The 23,346-nt window shown below is 36.8% G+C and overlaps 2 protein-coding genes across 12 annotated transcripts in view; both read right to left on the reverse strand.

Moving 5' to 3' along the window:
- Positions 1–23,346, reverse strand: part of SENP7 (SUMO specific peptidase 7) — a 201,596-nt gene that overhangs the window by 117,120 nt on the left and 61,130 nt on the right. For all 11 annotated transcript variants that reach the window (XM_008975419.5, XM_003821924.6, XM_003821922.6 and 8 more), the window contains one exon: positions 16,042–16,139. In XM_008975419.5, the coding sequence (XP_008973667.2) occupies positions 16,042–16,139 (98 nt within the window). The remainder of the gene's footprint in view (positions 1–16,041; positions 16,140–23,346) is intronic.
- LOC100986908 (transcription factor BTF3-like) lies at positions 13,518–15,978 on the reverse strand. Its single transcript, XM_034957034.3, has one exon. It carries the CDS (start codon positions 14,810–14,812, stop codon positions 14,324–14,326), a length of 489 nt encoding a protein of 162 aa, XP_034812925.1. The 5' UTR covers positions 14,813–15,978; the 3' UTR covers positions 13,518–14,323.

The raw sequence follows: 23,346 nt of genomic DNA on the forward strand, positions 1-23,346 counted from the left end.
GAGAAGAGATGGGCAAAGACAAAGAAAACCTATTTAACAAAATAATAGCTTTGGTTGCCATTGCTTTTGGTGTTTTAGACATGAAGTCCTTGCCCATGCCTATGTCCTGAATGGTAATGCCTAGGTTTTCTTCTAGGGTTTTTATGGTTTTAGGTCAAACGTTTATGTCTTTAATCCATCTTGAATTGATTTTTGTATAAGGTGTAAGGAAGGGATCCAGTTTCAGCTTTCTACATATGGCTAGCCAGTTTTCCCAGCACCATTTATTAAATAGGGAATCCTTTCCCCATTGCTTGTTTTTGTCAGGTTTGTCAAAGATCAGATAGTTGTAGATATGCGGCATTATTTCTGAGGGCTCTGTTCTGTTCCATTGATCTATATCTCTGTTTTGGTACCAGTACCATGAAGTTTTGGTTACTGTAGCCTTGTAGTATAGTTTGAAGTCAGGTAGTGTGATGCCTCCAGCTTTGTTCTTTTAGCTTAGGATTGACTTGGTGATGCAGGCTCTTTTTTGGTTCCATATGAACTTTAAAGTAGTTTTTTCCAATTCTGTGAAGAAAGGCATTGGTAGCTTGATGGGAATGGCATTGAATCTGTAAATTACCTTGGGCAGTATGGCCATTTTCACAATATTGATTCTTCCTACCCATGAGCATGGAATGTTCTTCCATTTGTTTGTATCCTCTTTTATTTCATTGAGCAGTGGTTTGTAGTTCTCCTTGAAGAGGTCCTTCACATCCCTTGTAAGTTGGATTCCTAGGTATTTTATTCTCTTTGAAGCAATTGTGAATGGGAGTTCACTCATGATTTGGCTCTCTGTTTGTCTGTTGTTGGTGTATAAGAATGCTTGTGATTTTTGTACATTGATTTTGTATCCTGAGACTTTGCTGAAGTTGCTTATCAGCTTAAGGAGATTTTGGGCTGAGATTATGGGGTTTTCTAGATATACAATCATGTCATCTGCAAACAGGAGCAATTTGACTAAAGAGCTTCTGCACAGCAAAAGAAACTACCATCAGAGTGAACAGGCAACCTACAAAATGGGAGAAAATTTTCGCAACCTACTCATCTGACAAAGGGCTAATATCCAGAATCTACAATGAACTCAAACAAATTTACAAGAAAAAAAAAACAACCCCATCAAAAAGTGGGCGAAGGACATGAACAGACACTTCGCAAAAGAAGACATTTATGCAGCCAAAAAACACATGAAAAAATGCTCACCATCACTGGCCATCAGAGAAATGCAAATCAAAACCACAATGAGATACCATCTCACACCAGTTAGAATGGCGATCATTAAAAAGTCAGGAAAAAACAGGCGCTGGAGAGAATGTGGAGAAACAGGAACATTTTTACACTGTTGGTGGGATTGTAAACTAGTTCAACCACTGTGGAAGTCAGTGTGGCGATTTCTCAGAGATCTAGAACTAGAAATACCATTTGACCCAGCCATCCCATTACTGGGTATATACCCAAAGGATTATAAATCAAGCTGCTATAAAGACACATGCACACGTATGTTTATTGCGGCATTATTCACAATAGCAAAGACTTGGAACCAACCCAAATGTCCAACAATGATAGACTGGATGAAGAAAATGTGGCACATATACACCATGGAATACTATGCAGCCATAAAAAATGATGAGTTCATGTCCTTTGTAGGGACATGGATGAAATTGGAAATCATCATTCTCAGTAAACTATCGCAAGAACAAAAAACCAAACACCGCATACTCTCACTCATAGGTGGGAATTGAACAATGAGAACACATGGACACAGGAAGGGGAACATCACACTCTGGGGACTGTTGTGGGGTCGGGGGAGGGGGGAAAGATAGCATTGGGAGATATACCTAATGCTAGATGACGAGTTAGTGGGTGCAGTGACCAGCATGGCACATGTATACATATGTAACTAACCTGCACATTGTGCACATGTACCCTAAAACTTAAAGTATAATAATAATAATAATAAATAAATAAATAAAAATAATAATAGCTAAAATTTCCCAACTCTTATGAGAGATATACACATCAAGATACAGTAAACTCAAATTTTACCAAATAGATTCAATCCAAGACACTATACTTCTCCCAGATATTATGCTCAAACTGTCAAAAATCAAAGCCAAAGACAGAAATCTAAAAATAGCAAGAGAAGAGCATCAAGTCACATATAAAGGAATCTCCATCAGACTAACTAAATTTCTCAACAAAAACTTTCTAGGCCAGGAGAGAATGGGATGATATCTTCAAAGCGCTGAAATAAAGAGCTACCAGCCAAGAATGACATATTCAGCAAAACTATACTTCAGAAATGAAGAATAAATAAAGTCTTTCTCAGACAAACAAAAACAGACAATTTATAACTGCTTGACTGATGCTGTGAAAAATGCTTAAGGGAGTCATACATCTAGAAGCAAAAAGTATCTACCATCATGAAAACACACAAAAGTATAAAACTAACTGGAAGAGCAGACACAAATGAGAGAGAGGAATCAGTCATTATCACTACAGAAAGCCACCAAGACATAAGAGTAAACAATAAAGAGAAAGAAAGGAACAAAGGATATACAAAACAATCAGAGAGCTAACAAAATGACAAATGTCTTTACACTACCAATAACAACCTTAAATGTAAATGGTTTAAATTCTCCAATTTAAAAATGTTAACAGGCTAAGTGGATTTAAAAAAACAAGACCAAACTATACTCTTCCTAGAAAAAATTATCTTCACCTATAAAGACACACATAAACTGAAAGTGAAGGGATAAAAAATATATATATCACACAAATGAAAACAAAACATATGCATTAGTAGCTATACACACTTATGTCAGACAAAATAGACATTCAGTCGAAAGACTTACAAAGAAACAAAAAGGTCATCACATACTGATACAAGCATAAATTCAGCAAGAAAATAAAGATTCTGAATACATACACACAACATCAAAGCACACAGAAATATAAAGTACATATTATTAGAGTTAAAAGGAAAACAGACCTCAATACAATAATAGTTTGGAACTTCAACATCCTCTTATATGGTTTGGGTCTGTGTCCCCGCCCAAATCTCATGTCATATTGTAATCCCCAATGTTGGAAGAGGGGCCTTATGGGAGGTGATTGGATCGTGGGGGAGAATGTCTCCCTTGATGTTCTCCTAATAGTGAGTGAGTTCTAACGAAATCTGGTTATTTATAAAAGTGTAGTGCCTCCCCCTTCGTTCTCTCTTTCTCCTGCTCCAGCCATGTACAATGCACTAGCTTCCTCCTCACCTTCTGCCATGATTGTAAGTTTCCTGAGGCTTCCCCAGAAGCAGAAGCCTGGACAGCCTGCAGAACCATGAGCCAATTAAACCTCCTTTCTTTATAAATTACCCAGTCTCAGGTAGTTCTTTATAGCAATGTGAGAATGGACTAATACACTCTCTTTGAACACTAAACAGATCATCCAGACAGAAAACATCAGGTTTAATCTGCACTATAGACCTAACAGACCTAACGGACATTTACAAAACATTTCATCCAATAGCTGCAGAACACACATTTTTTTCACCAGTGCAAGAAACATTCTCCAGGGCAGATCCTATGAAAGGACACAAAACAAATCTCAATAATTTTTTAAAAACTGAAATCATATAAAGTATCTCCTGAGACCACATTGGAATACAACCATAAATCAAGTAACAAGTGGAACACCGGAAACTGTACAAACCCCTGGAAATTAAACAACATGCTCCTGAACAGCCACTAGGTCTGAAGAAATTAAAAGAAAAAATTTTTTTTTACTTCCTGAAACAAATGAAAACAGAAACACAACATACCAAAACTATGGACAATCAAAAGCAGTGTTGAGAGAGAAATGCACAGCAATAAATGCTTATATAAAAAGTGGTTATTTCAAATAAAAAGTGGTTACAATGAACCTCAATGGACTAGAAAAGCAAGAATAAACATAACAAGAATTAGCAGGAAAGAAATGGTAAAGATCAGAGTAGAAATAAACAAAATGAAGACTTAAAAAAAATCAAACATAAAGTTGGCATTGTGCAAAAATAAAACTGATATACCACTAGCTAGACCAACCAAGAAAAAAAGACCCAAATAAGATCGAAAACAGAAAGTGAGACATAAAAATTGACACCATAGAAATACAAACGATCATTAGACACTACTATTAATATCAACAACTATATGCTAAAAAATTGGAAATCCAAGAGTAAATGAATGAAGAGAACAATTCCAGGCCCAATGGCTCACACCTATAATACTAACACTCTGGGAAGCCAAGGAAGGAGGATTGCTTGAGACCAGGTGTTCAAGACCAACCTGGCCAACACAATGAGACCCCGTCTCTACAAATTCAAAAAATTGGCCAAGCGTGGTGGCATGTACCAGCGGTCCCAGAGACTTGGAGGCTGAGGAATGAGGATCACTTAAGCCCAGGAGGTCAAGACCACAGTGAGTTATGACCATGGCACTGTACTCCAGTCCACGCAACAGAACAAGATCCTGTCTCAAAAAAATAAATAAATACAAATCTAAAAATAGAAAACAATTCCATTCATAATAGCTTCAGAAATAAGAAAGTATTTAGGAATAAACTTAACAAAAAAAAGTCAAAGACACACTGAAAACCACAAAACACTATTGAAAAAAATTATAAAGGACATAAATGGAAAGACATCCCATGTTTATTAATCTGAACACAGTATTGTTAAAATGGCAATATTCCCCAATTTAGTCTACAGATTCAATACAATCTCTGTCAAAATCCTTGCTGGTTTTTTGGTTAAAATGATAAGCTGATTCTAAAATTCAACTGAAAATGCAAGAAACCCAGAACAGCTCCAAAATATCTTGAAAAAAAAAAATAGCAAAGTTGTAAGACCCACACTTCCGAATTTCAAAACTTCCTATAAAGTTGCAATAGCACATAGCAGTACCAGCATATGGACAGACATATAGATCAACAGAAGAGAACTGAGAATGCAGAAATAAACCCTAACATTTACTATCAATTGATATCTCACAAAGATTCCAAGACAATACAATGGAAAATAATGAAGATGCACCATTTGTCTTTTCAACAAATGGTGCTGGCACAAATGAATATCCAAAGGCAAAAATATTAATTAGGGTACCTATTTCATTCCATACCCAAAAATTAACTTAAAATGGATCAAAGACCTAAATCTAAGAGCCAAAACTATAAAACTCTTAGAAGAAAACACAGTAATAATGGATCATGACCTTGGATTAGGCAATGGATTCTTAGATATGACACCAAAAGCACAGAGACTAAAGAAAAATAGATAAATGGGACTTCATCAAAATTTAAAAACTTTTATGTTTCAAAGGACACCATCAAGAGAGTGAGAAACTTGCCAAAAGAATGAGATAAAATATATGAAAATCATATACCTGATAAGGGACTTGTACCAAGAAAATATTTTTTAACTCTTACAACAAAAAGATAATCCAATTTTAAAATGGGCAAAGGATCTGAGTAGACAATTCTCAAAACGACATACAAATGACCAATTAGCTCCAGACCCTGTTTGCCTGGGTATCAGCAGCGGAGGCTGCAGAACAGCGGATACTGGTGAACAGCAGATGTTGCTGCCTGATCATTCCTCTGGAAGTTTTGTCTCAGAGGAGTAAGCGGCTGTGTGAGGTGTCAGTCTGCCCCTACTGGGGGGTGCCTCCCAGTTAGGCTACTCAACAGACCTGCAGCTGAGGGTCCAGACTGTTAGAAGGAAAACTAACAAACAGAAAGGACATCCACACCAAAATCCCATCTGTATGTCACCATCATCAAAGACCAAAGGTAGAAAAAACCACAAAGATGGGGAAAAAACAGAGCAGAAAAACTGGAAACTCTAAAAATCAGAGCGCCTCTCCTCCTCCAAAGGAACGCAGCTTCTCACCAGCAACGGAACAAAGCTGGACAGAGAATGACTTTGACGAGTTGAGAGAAGGCTTCAGAAGATTAAACTACTCCGAGCTAAAGGAGGAAGTTTGAACCCATGGAAAAGAAGTTAAAAACCTTGAAAAAAAATTAGACGAATGGCTAACTAGAATAACCAATGCAGAGAAGTCCTTAAAAGACCTGATGGAGCTGAAAACCAAGGCACTAGAAGTACGTGGCAAATGCACAAGCCTCAGTAGCCGATTCAATCAACTGGAAGAAAGGGTATCAGTGATGGAAGATGAAATGAATGAAATGAAGAGAGAAGTTTAGAGAAAAAAGAATAAGAAGAAATGAATAAAGCCTCCAAGAAATATGGGACTATGTGAAAAGACCAAATCTACGTCTGATTGGTGTACCTGAAAGTGACGGAGAGAATGGAACCAAGTTGGAAAACACTCTGCAGGATATTATCCAGGAGAACTTCCCCAATCTAGAAAGGCAGGCCAACATTCAAATTCAGGAAATACAGAGAACGCCACAAAGATACTCCTCGAGAAGAGCAACTCCAAGACATAATTGTAAGATTCACCAAAGTTGAAATGAAAGAAAAAATGTTAAGGGCAGCCAGAGAGAAAGGTCAGGTTACCCACAAAGGGAAGCCCATCAGACTAACAGCTGATCTCTTAGCAGAAACTCTACAAGCCAGAAGAGAGTGGGGGCCAATATTCAACATTCTCAAAGAAAAGAATTTTCAACCCAGAATTTCATATCCAGCCAAACTAAGCTTCATAAGTGAAGGAGAAATAAAATCCTTTACAGACAAGCAAATGCTGAGAGATTTTGTCACCACCAGGCCTGCCCTACAACAGCTCCTGAAGGAAGCACTAAACATGGAAAGGAACAACTGGTACCAGCCACTGCAAAAACATGCCAAATTGTAAAGACCATCCAAGCTAGGAAGAAACTGCAACTAACGAGCAAAATAACCAGCTAACATCATAATGACAGGATCAAATTCACACATAACAATATTAACATTAAATGTAAATGGGCTAAATGTTCCAATTAAAATACACTGGAAAATTAGATAAAGAGTCAAGACCCATCAGTGTGCTGTATTCAGGAAACCCATTTCACGTGCAGAGACACACATAGGCTCCAAATAAAGGGATGGAGGAAGATCTAACAAGCAAATGGAAAACAAAAAAGGCAGGGGTTGCAATCCTAGTCTCGGAAAAAACAGACTTTAAACAAACAAAGATCAAAAGAGACAAAGAAGGCCATTACATAATGGTAAAGGGATCAATTCAACAAGAAGAGCTAACTATCCTAAATATATATGCACCCAACACAGGAGGACCCAGATTCATAAAGCAAGTCCTTAGAGACCTAGAAAGAGAGTTAAGACTCCCACACAATAATAATGGGAGACTTTAACACCCCACTGTCAACATTAGACAGATCAATGAGACAGAAAGTTAACAAGGATATCCAGGAATTGAACTCAGCTCTTCACCAAGCAGACCTAATAGACATCTACAGAACTCTCCACCCCCAATCAACAGAATATACATTCTTCTCAGCACCACACCGCACTTATTCCAAAATTGACCACATAGTTGGAAGTAAAGCACTCCTCAGCAAATGTAAAAGAACAGAAATTATAACAAACTGTCTCTCAGACCACAGTGCAATTAAACAAGAACTCACGATTAAGAAACTCACTCAAAACCACTCAACTACATGGAAACTGAACAACCTACTCCTGAATGACTACTGGGTACATAACAAAATGAAGGCAGAAATAAAGATGTTCTTTGAAACCAACGAGGACAAAGACCAACACACCAGAATCTCTGGGACACATTCAAAGCAGTGTGTAGAGGGAAATTTATAGCACTAAATGCCCACAAGAGAAAGGAGGAAAGATCTAATATTGACACCCTAACATCACAATTAAAAGAACTAGAGAAGCAAGAGCAAACATATTCAAAAGCTAGCAGAAGGCAAGAAATAACTAAGATCAGGGCAGAACTGAAGGAAATAGAGACACAAAAAACCCTTCAAAAAAAAATCAATGAATCCAGAAGCTGGTTTTTTGAAAAGATCAACAAAATTGATAGACCACTAGCAAGACTAATAAAGAAGAAAAGAGAGAAGAATCAAATAGACACAATAAAAAATCGTAAAGGGGATATCACCACCGGTCCCACAGAAATACAAACTACCATCAGAGAATACTATAAACACCTCTACGTGAATAAACTAGAAAATCCAGAAGAAATGGATAAATTCCTCAACACATACACCCTCCCAAGACTAAACCAGGAAGAAGTTGAATCTCTGAATAGACCAATAACAGGCTCTGAAATTGAGGCAATAATTAATAGCTTACCAACCCAAAAAAGTCCAGGACCAGATGGATTCACAGCCGAATTCTACCAGAGGTACAAACAGAAGCTGGTACCATTCCTTCTGAAACTATTCCAATCAATAGAAAAAGAGGGAATCCTCCCTAACTCATTTTATGAGGCCAGCATCATCCTGATACCAAAGCCTGGCAGAGACAACAAAAAAAGAGAATTTTAGACCAATAGCCCTGATGAACATCGATGCAAAAATCCTCAATAGAACACTGGCAAACCGAATCCAGCAGCACATGAAGAAGCTTATCCACCATGATCAAGTGGGCTTCATCCCTGAGATGCAAGGCTGATTCAACATACGAAAATCAATAAACGTAATCCAGCATATAAACAGAACCAATGACAAAAACCATATGATTATCTCAATAGATGCAGAAAAGGCCTTTGACAAAATTAAAAACCTTCATGCTAAAAACTCTCAATAAATTAGGTATTGATGGGACGTATCTCAAAATAATAAGAGCTATCTATGACAAACTCACAGCCAATATCATACTGAATGGGCAAAAACTGGAAGCATTCCCTTTGAAAACTGGCACAAGACAGGGATGCCCTCTCTCACCACTCCTATTCAACATAGTGTTGGAAGTTCTGGCCAGGGCAATCAGGCAAGAGAAGGAAATAAAGGGTATTCAATTAGGAAAAGAGGAAGTCGAATTGTCCCTGTTTGCAGATGACATGACTGTATATCTAGAAAACCCCATCATCTCAGCCCAAAATCTCCTTAAGCTGATAGGCAACTTCAGCAAAGTCTCAGGATACAAAAATCAATGTGCAAAAATCACAAGCATTCTTATACACCAATAACAAACAGAGAGCCAAATCATGAGTGAACTCCCATTCACAATTGCTTCAAAGAGAATAAAATACCTAGAATCCAACTTACAAGGGATGTGAAGGACCTCTTCAAGGAGAACTACAAACCACTGCTCAATGAAATAAAAGAGGACACAAACAAATAGAAGAACATTCCATGCTCATGGGTAGGAAGAATCAATATTGTGAAAATGGCCATACTGCCCAAGGTAATTTATAGATTCAATGGCATCCCCATCAAGCTACCAATGACTTTCTTTACAAAATTGGAAAAAACTACTTTAAAGTTCATATGGAACCAAAAAAGAGCCCACATTGCCAAGACAATCCTAAGCCAAAAGAACAAAGCTGGAGGCATCACATTACCTGACTTCAAACTATACTACAAGGCTACAGTAACCAAAACAGCATGGTACTGGTACCAAAACAGAGATATAGACCAATGGAACAGAACAGAGCCCTCAGAAATAATGCCGCATAACTACAACCATCTCATCTTTGACAAACCTAACAAAAACAAGAAATGGGGAAAGCATTCCCTATTTAATAAATGGTGCTGGGAAAACTGGCTAGCCATATGTAGAAAGCTGAAACTGGATCCCTTCCTTACACCTTACACAAAAATTAATTCAAGATGGATTAAAGACTTACATGTTAGACCTAAAACCATAAAAACCCTAGAAGAAAACCTAGGCAATATCATTCAGGACATAGGCATGGGCAAGGACTTCATGTCTAAAACACCAAAAGCAATGGCAACAAAAGCCAAAATTGACAAATGGGATCTACTTAAACTAAAGAGCTTCTACACAGCAAAAGAAACTACCATCAGAGTGAACAGGCAACCTACGGAATGGGAGAAAATTTTTGCAATCTACTCATCTGACAGAGGGCTAATATCCAGAATCTACAATAAACTCAAACAAATTTACAAGAAAAAAACAAACAACCCCGTCAAAAAGTGGGTGAAGGATATGAACAGACGCTTCTCAAAAGAAGACATTTATGCAGCCAAAACACACATGAAAAAATGCTCATCATCAATGGCCATCACAGAAATGCAAATCAAAACCACAATGAGATACCATCTCACACCAGTTAGAATGGCAATCATTAAAAAGTCAGGAAACAACAGGTGCTGGAGAGAATGTGGAGAAATAGGAATACTTTTACACTGTTGGTAGGACTGTAAACTAGTTCAACCATTGTGGAAGTCAGTGTGGCGATTCCTCAGGGATCTAGAACAAGAAATACCATTTGACCCAGCCATCCCATTACTGGGTATATACCCAAAGGATTATAAATCATGCTGCTATAAAGACACATGCACACGTATGTTTATTGCAGCACTATTCACAATAGCAAAGACTTGGAACCAACCCAAATGTCCAACAATGGTAGACTGGATGAAGAAAATGTGGCACATATACACCATGGAATACTATGCAGCCATAAAAAATGATGAGTTCATGTCCTTTGTAGGGACATGGATAAAGCTGGAAACCATCATTCTCAGTAAACTATCGCAAGGACAAAAAACCAAACACCGCATGTTCTCACTCATAGGTGGGAATTGAACAATGAGAACACATGGACACAGGAAGGGGAACATCACACACCGGGGCCTGTTGTGGGGTGGGGGCAGGGGGGAGGAATAGCATTAGGAGATATACCTAATGTTAAATGATGAGTTAATGGGTGCAGCACACCAACATGGCACATGTATACATATGTAACTAACCTGCACGTTGTGCACATGTACCCTAAAACTTAAAGTATAATAAAAAAAAATTTTTTTTTAAAAACAAATGACCAATTAGCACACGAAAAGATAATCAACATCATTTAGTTATTAGGAAATGGCAAACAAAACCACAATGAGATACCACTTCACACTCACTAGGATGGAAAGATGGAAGGAAAGAAAAGAAAGAGAGAGGAAAGAAGAACGGAAGGAGATAAGCACTGGTGAGGATGTAGAAAAACATGAATCCCTCATACATTGCTGGTGGGAATGCAAAATCGTACAGTCATTTTGAAAAAAAGTTCAGCAGTTGCTCAGAAAGTTAAACGATATTAATGCATGACACAGCAATTCTAATCCTAGTTATCTATTCAAGATAAATGAAAACATATGTATGTCTAAGAATGGGCACAGTGGCTCATGCCTGTAATCCCAGCAATTTGGGAGGCCAAGGTGGGCAGATCACTTGAGCTCAGGAGTTCAAGACTAGGCTGGGCAACATAACAAAACCTCAAATCTACAAAAAACAGAATAATTAGCCAAGCGTGGTGGTGCGTGCCTGTAGTCCCAACTACTTGGTGGGCTGAGGCGGGAGGATCACTTGAGCCTGGGAGATGGAGGCTGCAGTGAGCTGTTTTCCACCACTGCACTCCAGCCTGGGCAACAAAGTGAGACTCCATCTCAAAAGAAAAAAAGAAAAAGAAAAAAGAAAACATATGTCTACACAAACACTTGCAAACACTTGTATAGGAATGTTTATGACAATATTATTCATAATAGCTAAGAAGTGGAAACAACATAAAAATCCAACTGGTGAATAAACACAATGTGGTATAAAAAGAAATGAAATACTGATATATGCTACAATATTAATAAACCTCAAAAACATTATGCTCAGTGAAAGCCAGATGAAAAAGATCAAACATATTGTATGATTCTGTCTATATGAAATGTCCAAAAAATCAAATCTTATAGAGACAGAAAGTAGGTTAGTGGTTGCTTACAGCTGTAGGTGAGAATGAAAAGTGGTTGTAAATGAGTAGTTTCTTTTGGAGCATGATGGGATGTTCTAAAACCATCACCAGACTATAGTGATGGCTCACAATTCTGTAAATATACTAAAAATTATTTAATTATTGAATTAAAATGGGTGAATTTTATGATATGTAAATTATATCACAATAAAACTTAAGTTTTAAAAAAGCACTAAAAAGTATTACAATCTTTAAAGTAAGATCAAACACAGGAGATAGAGTCAGCAGTTCCAAAGTAATACAAACATACGGAAACTTTTTCCCCCTCCCCAGGTGTATTTTTGTTGTTTGATTTCCCTTCGCACAGCAGCAATTTATAAAATGTTTCAGATAGCCCAGGAGAATTCAATGTTATTAAAACAAAAATTTAAGTCTGTTAATACTGAACTAGGTTTCCTAGAGATGCATTAATAACATTCCTCTCCATTATAGTAAGAAGGCCTAAATTTCCTCAACTATGAGATAAGGCCAATGCTACTTACATCTCACAGACTTATGAAAATTAAATAAGACAGTTTAGGCTTAGCCTAATGCCTAACATATAATAAGTATTTAATAGATATTAGCTGCCATAATTATAAATAGAGGGTTTTCAGTTCCAAACTGATATTGCTCATGTACTCTTATGACTGATATGCCAAATAATTAGTGGAGTAGGAAGAACAGCATAATTTGATTTAAAAAAAAATACGCTACAAGAGAACTAAATCTGTAGATACAAATTATGTAAGCTCATTGATAGTGAAAATGAGATCAAGCGAGGAATAAAGAATCCCATTAAAAGAGAAAAACCAAACTGGTTCTCTTCTAAAAATAATCTGCCCAAGAGAATTTTACAAAATTCTTGTGCTGTGAAGCCAATACATCATAATTTCCCATTCCTGTTGTTTTGAACCAAGTCACTTCCTAATTCTGCCTACTAACTTAACTGTCATAATCCAGTTTCATCTAAATAACTCATCATGTTCTATCCCACCTTAGTTTCCAGATATTCTAGATATCCTAACCATCCCATTTCACCCACCTTTTAGAAGTAGAACATTCAGAAAAAGGTTAAGAATCAAAAGCTCCAGAACTTTCAGTAGAGAAAAACTAAAGTATAAACAAGATGCCTGCTCCTAGCTTAAGACAACTAGGATTTGGAAATGACTCAGGTCCTTTCTACCATACATCAGAGATACTTTTTAAAATTCCACTTTTTAATATTCATACACATTCCCCGGAAATATTTTATGAACATTTTAACATTGTGAATTTGAACTAATTATGTATTAATACAGATAATTAGTTATATATATAAAAGACATATATATGTGTCTTTGGTACAAAATTTTGAAATGATACAAAGCCCTCTAGATTTTAAAAATCTGTCAAAAATTACATTCTATTATTCAAAAATTGGCTGAGTAAACTATAAAACTAATTAATTACACTATTGCCTGTTGGCTACATCACTTTTATCAGTTTAAAAAATACATCATTTTCCTTTGTCAGGATCACGTCAACCACATTGTTCTTTTTGTTTATTAAGAAGATGGTGATTTGGGTCATTATTGTATTTTTAATTCAATTTCTACTGCTATTGAATTTTAAAATCTTTTTATCCCCTAACAATATCATTAAGTGTATATTAAATAGATGTTATAATGTTAATGCTGTGACCATGCCTGAAAATCACTAACTCTGGAACAGAAGTCAGATGTCGTAAATTCTATAAGGAAGGCCAAACAATTATCTTTTTATGCTAGGCTGATAATTTAGCAGAAAATAAACTGAAAAAAATATTAGAGATAATGCCAGAAAAACTAAAAAACAAAATTAAAATAATAATATGTTACAAAATTATTGATTGTTATCCCAAAGAACCTGTGCCCACCACTTTACAAGCATTCTTATGGAAAAGTGAGATTTAAATAATATAAGTATTTTTTAAATTTTACTTTTATTAGTTTTTTGTAGAGATGGTGTTTCGCCATGTTGCCCAAGCCGTACTTGAACTCCTGAACTCAAGTGATCCACCTGCCTTGGTCTCCCAAAGTGCTGGGACTACAGGTGTGAGCCACTGTGCCCGGCCTTAATGATATAAGCTTTTTGTTTTGTTTTGTTTTGTTTTGTTTTCTTTTACTAGGCAAAGAACTTTATTAACCTTTGTTTCAAAGTTTATTCTCAGGCTTCTTCGGCTTAATTAGCTGCAAAGAATGAATTGTGTATAAGCAAAACCTGAAAAGAGCTGCAGTGTCCAAAGAGCTTGGGCTTAAAAATATTAGAGATCTAGATTTTATCAGATCCATAAACAAAAATTCTTAAAAAGTAGTCATAATATAAAATAGCAGCTCCCAGTAACTTCTTCAAGTTTTATCTTCAGAAGTTGACTCAATTCAGTTTGCCTCATTTTTGGAAGCCTCATCAAAATTCTCCACAAGATCAGGAACTTCATCATCATCATCCTCCCCAGTAGCAAGTGGTGCTTTTCCATCCACGGATTGTTTGGGCAAAGCTTCAGCCAGTCTGCTTAAACTGTTCAGACTGTCTACACCAAGCTGGTTTAAGATGTTGGGTAGCATTTCTGTCAGCTGCTTTGTCTCGGCATGGCCTGTAATGGTGAAAGTGTTTGCTGCCAGAAATGCCTGAACTTTAGGGTTGTTAAAGTGGATCACTGTTCCTTGGTTTGTAAACATATGCACCTCTTCAATACCAAAGATATTGTTTACCCCTAACTTCTTAAAGGAGAACTGAAGTTTTTTATCATCTGCTGTGGCTGTTCTATGAACCACCTTCTTCCTTCTACGAGCAGTTCCTTTCCCACCAATGCACACTTGTGCCTGCAGTTTGGCAAGTTTTTCCTGATTCATGATTGTTTCTTTCATCCTATCAGAGCAGATAAGGGGCCATGCAGAGAACTAGGGTTGGTGCTCAGAGGGTCCCGGGTGGACCAGCTGAGATTAGGCGCACACATGTGGAGATGCAAGACGGCAGCTAAAGGGGAATGATGTATGTTGTGAAGCATGCAAAGTCTTCAGGATATGTCTCCCATAAGATAAAACAACTTTGTATGTGCAAACCTTTCCGAAAATGTGGCTTGGTTTTTATTAATTAAAAATTACCATTCCTTTACTTCTAGCATTCCATCTCTCAAACCAAGTATAATTTTTTATGTAAATCTTTTTGGGAAACCAAGTCTGAAAACTGAGTGTGTGCTTGTTCTAAGGATGAAAGCATCATCATTGCATCAATAGACCTGCCTTATTCACCTTGACAATTTATCCATGGTATGGTAATAATGTCAAAAGGCTCATAAACTGCTATGGAGTCACCAATATATGTTTATATTTCCTACACACAGTTTACTTGAAAAGGGAGAATTAGACTAAGTAGTTTATAGAAGTACTTTGACATAAATTCAAGGACCCCAATGAGTCTTCTAAATTTGTGTGACTTTCCAATAATTATAATTTGCTATTGTCATTTTTTCATTCACTATGTTAAAAAGAAAATTCAATACTCTTTTTAAAATAACTTTCTAATCATTGATTTATGTCCAATTCTGAAATGCTCTAAATTATTTCCAGTAACAACTGTAATTTGAATCCTCCAGATATTTAATTCCCCTATACAAATAATTTGTTAACACTATGACTATAGGACCATAGTTGCTAAACAGAGCATTTTTGGCTGGCCCAAGTACAGAGGTGTTTACAACCAGTTGATTACAAGTTGCAGATGTCTGTTTCTGCTCCACTCCCACTGCTTCATTTGACTAGCCTTTAAAAAATAAAAAAGAAGCAGCAGCAGAAATGGAACACCCCTTCTCACTGCTGATCGCAAACAATGATTCAATCATCATTATCAGTCTATGTATAACTCTTGCATTATCAGCGAAAGCTTATCAAGATGTTCCAAATGCACAAAAACAAGGGAGTTAAGATACTTAAAATCACAGAAAGTTAGAGACTGAAAGAATCTTAAGAGTCCACTGAATTCAAACCTTCTATTTTAAACATGTGGTCATAATTGAGAACCAACAAGCTTAAATGAATCATTTATGGTCAACTTTATAGGATAAGCCCATACTATGTCACACACACACATATCTTACCTTTCTGGTGATGACTTGGAAGTAATAGGACACCCTCGGATATGTTTTTTATTTTTATGGTCTAGAGAGATGACTTTATTCCTTAGGCTTCTTTCCCACTAGGAAAAAAAAATGAAATTTTAATAATAAACATATCAATATGACAAGAGGCATTTAAACTGTTCTTTTTTATTTGGAAATTTGTTATAAACGATCAAATACATAGTTCACAGAGAAAAATAATAAGTGCAATCTATGGAATATCTGGCTCTTTTACTAATGCATAAATGTAAGTCCACCAAAAAATACTAGGAAGACATTTTAAAATACCAAGGTAACTTTAATCAAAAAATCAACACTTTGAGATTCCAAAGCTTAAATAGCTATTAAAATCTGGAATGTACTTAAAGGAATAAAAATTATTACATAGAAGGTTAAATAGGGCCTATGATTCTAAAGTAACTGTACTTATAACAATTGAAAGATATTAAAATTAGTTACCTAGGAACTGCCATGTGGAAAATTTTAGGAAAGAGCCGGACCCCTTATTGACAGAGTTTAGATTAAATATGACTAGAATAAAAGGTTCAAATTAATTTATTTAATACACAGTGTTAGCCTAGGCAAATAAGTCATTTATATTCTCTATGCCTTAGTTTCTTTATCTGAAAAGGGATATAATAACAGTAGCTACCTCACAAAGATATACAATGATTACATCTGTATTAAGTTTTGGTTTTACTTCCACATCACAGAACAGACATTTGTAGTAAATTTACAAGACTGTCTTCATAAAAGAGATATTTGTACAATCATGTTTGTAGTCCACGATTCGCAATAACCAAAAGAGGGAAGAATCCACCAAAAAGAAAATGTTAAGGTTGCTCGACTAATTCAGAAAAGTTGCAGGACATAAGATCGAAAGGCCAAAATCAGTTGTATTTCTATTTAATAGCAATGAGAAATCTGAAAGAGAAATTAAGAAAAAAAATTCCACTTACAATAGCATATCAAAAAGAATAAAATACTCAATAATAAATTTAGTCAAGGCAATGTAAGACTTTTCTGCTGAAAATATCAAAACATGCTGTAAGAAATTAAAGAAACCCTAAATAAATGAAAAGACATCCCCTAATCAAGGACTGAAAGACTTTATTAACTATATCAACTATTTTGGTTAGCAGTTGGGCATTACTCCCCAAAATGACCTCCAGATTCCATTCACTCCCTACCAAAATTCCAACAGCCTGTTTTGCAGAAATGGACAAACTGATCTGACGATTAATTGCTAGAGGCTCAGAAGAACCAAAACAATCTTGAAGAAGGAGAGCAAAATTAGAGGACTCACATTTCAGTTTCAAAATTTACTATGAAGCTACAGTAATCAAAATAATGTTGGCAACGGGTAAACATACAGATTTATGGGACAGAATTGAAAGCCTAGAAATAAACCCATACATCTAGGACCAATAATTGATTTTCAGCAAGGATGCCAAAACCATTCATGAGAGAAAAATAAACTTTCAACAAATAGTTCTAGAACAACTGAACTGCCACATGCAAAAGCATGAACTTGCACACTTGCCTCACATCATATTCAAAAATGAATTCAAATGGAGAGAAGACCTAAACATTATACAAGAGCTAAAATTATGAAACTCTCAGAAAAAAACACAGCAGTACATTTTCATGACTTGTATTTGGCAATGACTTCACAGATATGACCAAAAAACCACAAGTAACAAGAGAAAAATGATAAAGTGGACATCAGCAAAATTTGAAACTTTTATTCATTACTGGAATAGTGAAAAGGCAACCAACCCACCAAATGGGAGGAAATATTTGCAAATAATATAACTGATAAAAGTATAGTATCCAGGTCAACCACAATGGCTCACACCTGTAATCCCAGCACTCTGGAAGGCCAAGGCAGGAGGATTGCTTGAGGCCAGGAGTTTCAGGTCAGCCTGGGCAACATAGCAAGACCCCATCTCTTAAAAGAAAAAAAGGTATAGTATTCAAAATTTAAAAAAAAGAACTCTTACAATTCAGTAAGATAAAGACAAAAATAGTTTTTAATGGGCAAAGAATGTGAATAGATATTTCTCCAAAAAACTACACAAATGACAAAAAGCACATTAGAAGACACTCAGTGTCATTAGTCATTAGGAAATGCAAATCCAAACCAAAGAAGTGAAAGATCTCCACAATGAAAACCATAAAACATTGATGAAAGAAACTGGAGAACGTCAAAATAATGGAAAGATACTCCACGGTCATGGTTTGAATCAATATTGTTTATCTCCTTCAAGAACAAAAAAAGAAAAATGAAAAATGAATCAATGTTGTTAAAATGTCCACACCAAATGAAGAAATCTATAGATTCACCAAAATCCCTATAAAAATATCAATAACATTCTTCCCAGAAGAAGGAAAAATACCCCTAAAATTTATACGGAAACACAAAAAAATGCAAGTCAAAACCACAGTGACATACCATTTCGTACCCACTAGGATGAAGAATGAAGGAAGAGAGGAGAAGGAAAATGAAGTAAAAGAGCAAGAGAGAAAAAAAAATAAGTGTTGCTGAGTATATGAAGAACCTGGAACCTTCATATATTGCTAGTGGGAATGTAAATGGTACAGGTACCGTAAGAAAAAAAAAAAACAGTATTGCAGTTCCTCGATAACTTAAACATAAAATTACCACATGACACAGCAATTCTCATCCTAAGTATAAAACAAAAGAATGGAAAACAGGTTTTCGAACAGATGCTTGTAGTTCATAGAAGCATTATTCAATAACAGAAAAAAAGGTGAAAACAATACACAGATGAACAGATAAACAAATGTAATATATCCATACAATGGAATATTATTAGACCATAAAAAGAACTAAACTACTACCACATACTATAACATGGATGAACTTTGAAAGCATTTGTGCTAAGTGAAAGAAGCCATAGACACAAAAGATCATATATTGAGTGATTCTGTTTTTGTGAAATATCTAGAACAGGAAAATCCAGGCAACAGAAAACAAAGTAGTAATTTCCAGGGGCTGGGAAGTTGGCACAATAGAGAGATAAATTAAGAAGTGAATGCTTAATGGTTAAAGAGTTTCCATTTGGGGTAATGAAAAAGTTCTGAAACTAGACAGAGAAAGTGGTTGCACAACACTGTGAGTGAACTAAATGCCACTAAATTGAATGCCATAAAACGGCTAACATGGTAAATTTTGTGTTATATGTATTTTGTCACAACAATAGCAAAAAAGCATATGACTAAATCTCCAGTAAGAAATACAGCATTAAGAAACCTCTAAGAATACAGTGGCTCACACCTGTAATCCCAGCACTTTGAGAGGCTGAGGCTGGCAGATCACCTCAGGTCATGAGTTTGAGACCAGCCTGACCAACATGGAGAAACCCCGTTTCTACTAAAAATACAAAATTAGCCAGGTGTGGTGGCACATGCCTATAATCCCAGCTACTCGGGAGGCTGAGGCAGAAGAATCACTTGAACCCAGGAGGTGGAGGCTGGGGTGAGCCGAGATCGCGCCATTACACTCCAGCCTGGGCAACAAGAGTGAAACTCTGTCTCAAAAAAAAAAAAAAAGAAAGAATAAAGAGACCAGGTGCAGTGGCTCACATCTGTAATCCCAGCACTTTGGGAGGCCAAGGTGGATGGATCGCTAGAGGCCAGGAGTTCGAGACCAGCCTGGGCAACACGATGAAATCCCGTCTCTACCAAAAATACAAAAATTAGCTGGGCATGGTGGTGCATGCCTGTAGCCCCAGCTACTGGGGAGGCTGAGGCATGAGAATCGCTGGAACCCAGGAGGCAGAGGTTGCAGTGAGCCGAGATCACGCCACTGCACTCCAGTCTGGGCAAAAGAGCGAGACTCTGTCTAAAAAAAAAAAGAAGAAACCACTAAGAATAAAGGAAAAGACTGATAAACTACATTCATCAAAATCAAATATTTCTGCTCATCAAAAGACATACAATTAAGAAATAAAACAGCTACAGATTGAAAGTATTTGCAATACACATACTGACAACAGACTCATATCCTTATTATATAAAGAATTCCTACACATCAATAACAAAGACTAAAAACTCAGACTTGAGCCAGGTACAGTGGCCTATGCCTGTAATCCCAACACTTTGGGAGGCTGAGGCAGGAAGATCACTTGACGTCAGAAGTTTGAGACCAGTCTGATAAATACAGTGAGACCCTATGTCTACAATAAAGGTCGTGGCACATGTCTGTAGTCCCAGCTACTCAGAAGGCTGAGGCAGGAGGATCACTTGAGGCTGCAGTGAGCTATAATCGTACCACTGCACTCAGGCCTCGGTGACACAGCAAAACCATGTATCATAAATAAATAAATATATATATATATATAAAATAAAAACTCAGATTTAAAAAATGAGCAAGAATTCTACTTGAAATAAAATGGAATAAGAATAATCTTCTCTGCTTCTCCCACTGAGTGCAACTAAGAATTCTAGACAGACTTCATGGAGAAGCTATCTTAGGACCCTGAAGAGTATATGCTAAGAATGACATTGGTGAACTCAAAGTAATACCAAACCTGCAATCTAAACAAGACCCAGAGACCTGCAACTTAATATTCAAAATGTCCAGGATATAATCCAAAAACTGCTTGGCATATAAAAAACCTAGGAAATCTCAACAACTCACAAAAGATGAGTATCAAGAGCAGCCAAGTAGAAGAAGACAGAGATGTTGAAATTACCAGAAAAAAACTTCATTTATTTATTTACGTATTTATTCATTCATTTATTTATTTATTTGAGATGGAGTTTTACTCTTGTTGCCCAGCCTGGAGTGCAGTGGCGCGATCTCGGCTCACTGCAACCTCCGCCTCCCAGCTTAAAGCACTTCTCCTGCCTCAGCCTCCCAAGTAGTTGGGATTACAGGCACCCACTACCATGCCCAGCTAATTTTTTGTATTTTCAGTAGAGACTGGGTTTCACCATGTTGGCCAGGCTGGTCTCCAACTCATGACCTCAGGTGATCCAGCCACCTCAGCCTCCAAAAGTGCTGGAATTACAGGTGTGAGCCACCACACCCAGCCAGGAAAAAGCTTTAAAGTGGCTATTATACTGTTCTCTGAGAGGATGAACTCTCTTGAAAGAAGTAAAAAGACAGAAAATCTCAACAGAGGAACAAAATTAAAAAAGAAACAAATGGCAATTTGAGAACTACAAAGTAACATGACGAAATTTTAAAAAGCACTGAATGGCCTAAAGCAGGAGTCCCTAACCCCAGGCCATGGACTGGTATTGGTCTATGGCCTGTTAGGAACCAGGCCGCACAGCAGGAGGTGAGCGGCAAGTGAGCAACTGAAACTTCACCTGTATTTACAGCCACTCCCCATTACTCACATTACCACCTGAGCTCCACCACCTGTCAGGTCAGTGGCAGCATTAGATTCTCAAAGCACAAACCCTATTGTGAACTGTGCATATGAGTGATACTGGTTGCATGCTCCTTATGAGAATCTAATGACTGATGATCTGTTACTGTCTCCCATCACCTCCAGATGGGATCATCTAGTTGCAGGAAATCAAGCTCAGGTCTCCCACTGATTCTACATTATGGTAAGTTGTATATTTATTTAATTATATACTACAATGTAATAATAACAGAAATAAAGTGCACAATAAATGTAACATGCTTGAATCATTCCAAAACCATCCCACCTGCCCCACTACCTGGATCCATAGAAAAATTGTCTTCCATGAAACCTGATGCCAAAAAGGTTGGGGACCGCTGGCCTAAAAAGCAGAAAGGAGACTAAAAAGGGGTAAGTGGATCTGGAAATAGATAGACCAATAGAAATATTCAATCTTAAGAACAGAAAGGAAACAGATGCTTATGTAAATTTAATGTTATGCTTTATTTAAAAAAGAATGAAAATACATTATAACAAAAAACTTAAAGTGGCCCACCCACCACTACTGGCACCCACACATGTCATCCGGAGAAACAAAAATCAATCCACATTCCTCAATGTCACCAATGTACATCATCAGGGTTCCTAGGGAATAACCTACCCACCTACTGCTACCAAGACCCACACACACCATTAGGGGGGTGGGGTGGGGGCATGAAGGGAGACCCACTCTGCCCACCATCAGCACCTGTGCACATCATCCTCCAGAGGCCTAGGGATCAATCCACCCCCGCCCCCCGCCACTGGCTCAGACACATGCCTTCCAAAAACCTGAGGACAAGCCAACCCCACCTATAGCTGCCACTGCCATTGCCTACACAAATCATTTAGAGGTCTGGGGATTGGCTCAACACACCCAGCCGTACTGGCATCCACACACACCACTCAGGCAACTAATGACAAGTCCACCTAGCCCACTGCCATTACTACTGGTGCTTAAGGAACAGCCCACCTGGAGTCCTCATGCTCAGCAAAGCCTCACCATGGCTGCCATTAACAAAAGCAGTCTGCATCACTTAGGAACTGTGACACTGCTGACATGAGTTACAATCCAAAAAATCATAAAAGATTACATGACTGTGTCTATGTAAAAATCAGACAAACCACTTCACAGAACCAGCACTATAAATATATCTATAGGAAAAAGTTTTTCCCTACCAATGTTAATGAATAAATTGGAAGAAAACAGCTGTTGAAATAAACACAGACACTAACAAAAAGACATGAGAAACATGAAAAAGCAAGGAAACAAGACACCTCCAAAGAAACAAAATAATTTTCCAATAAGAGACCCATAAGAAAAGGAAATGTATGGAATGCTGGGGAAAAAATCAAAATTCTGATACAAAAGAAACTAAGTGAGATATTTTTTAAAAAGTAAATAATCCAAAAAATTATGAAAACAATTTATGATCTCGATTAGAAATTCAACAAAGATTGATATCATTTAAAACGTCCTACAACTGAAGATTTCAATGAAATATAAAATACAGTTGAGAGCCTCAACAATAGACAAAATTAAGCAGAATTTCTGAACTTGAAAACAGATTTTTAAAAAAATTACCCATTCAGACATAACAGTAAAAAACAACTTTAAAAAATGAAGAAAGCCTACATAACATATGGGATGCCATAAAGCGACCAAATATTCAAATTATGGGAGTTTCAGAAGAAAGAGAAATGGAAGAAAACATTTGAAAAAAATAATAGCTGAAAACTTCCCAAGTCTTGCAAAAGACAAAAACATGAAGATACAGGAGTACAAAATTCCTCAAATAGATTCAATCCATAAAGGGCTTCTACAAGGTGTATCATAGTCAAACTGTGAAAAGTCAAAGAC

The sequence above is a fragment of the Pan paniscus genome, chromosome 2 (assembly GCF_029289425.2).
Source record: "Pan paniscus chromosome 2, NHGRI_mPanPan1-v2.0_pri, whole genome shotgun sequence".
Classification (NCBI taxonomy): Eukaryota; Metazoa; Chordata; class Mammalia; order Primates; family Hominidae; genus Pan; species Pan paniscus.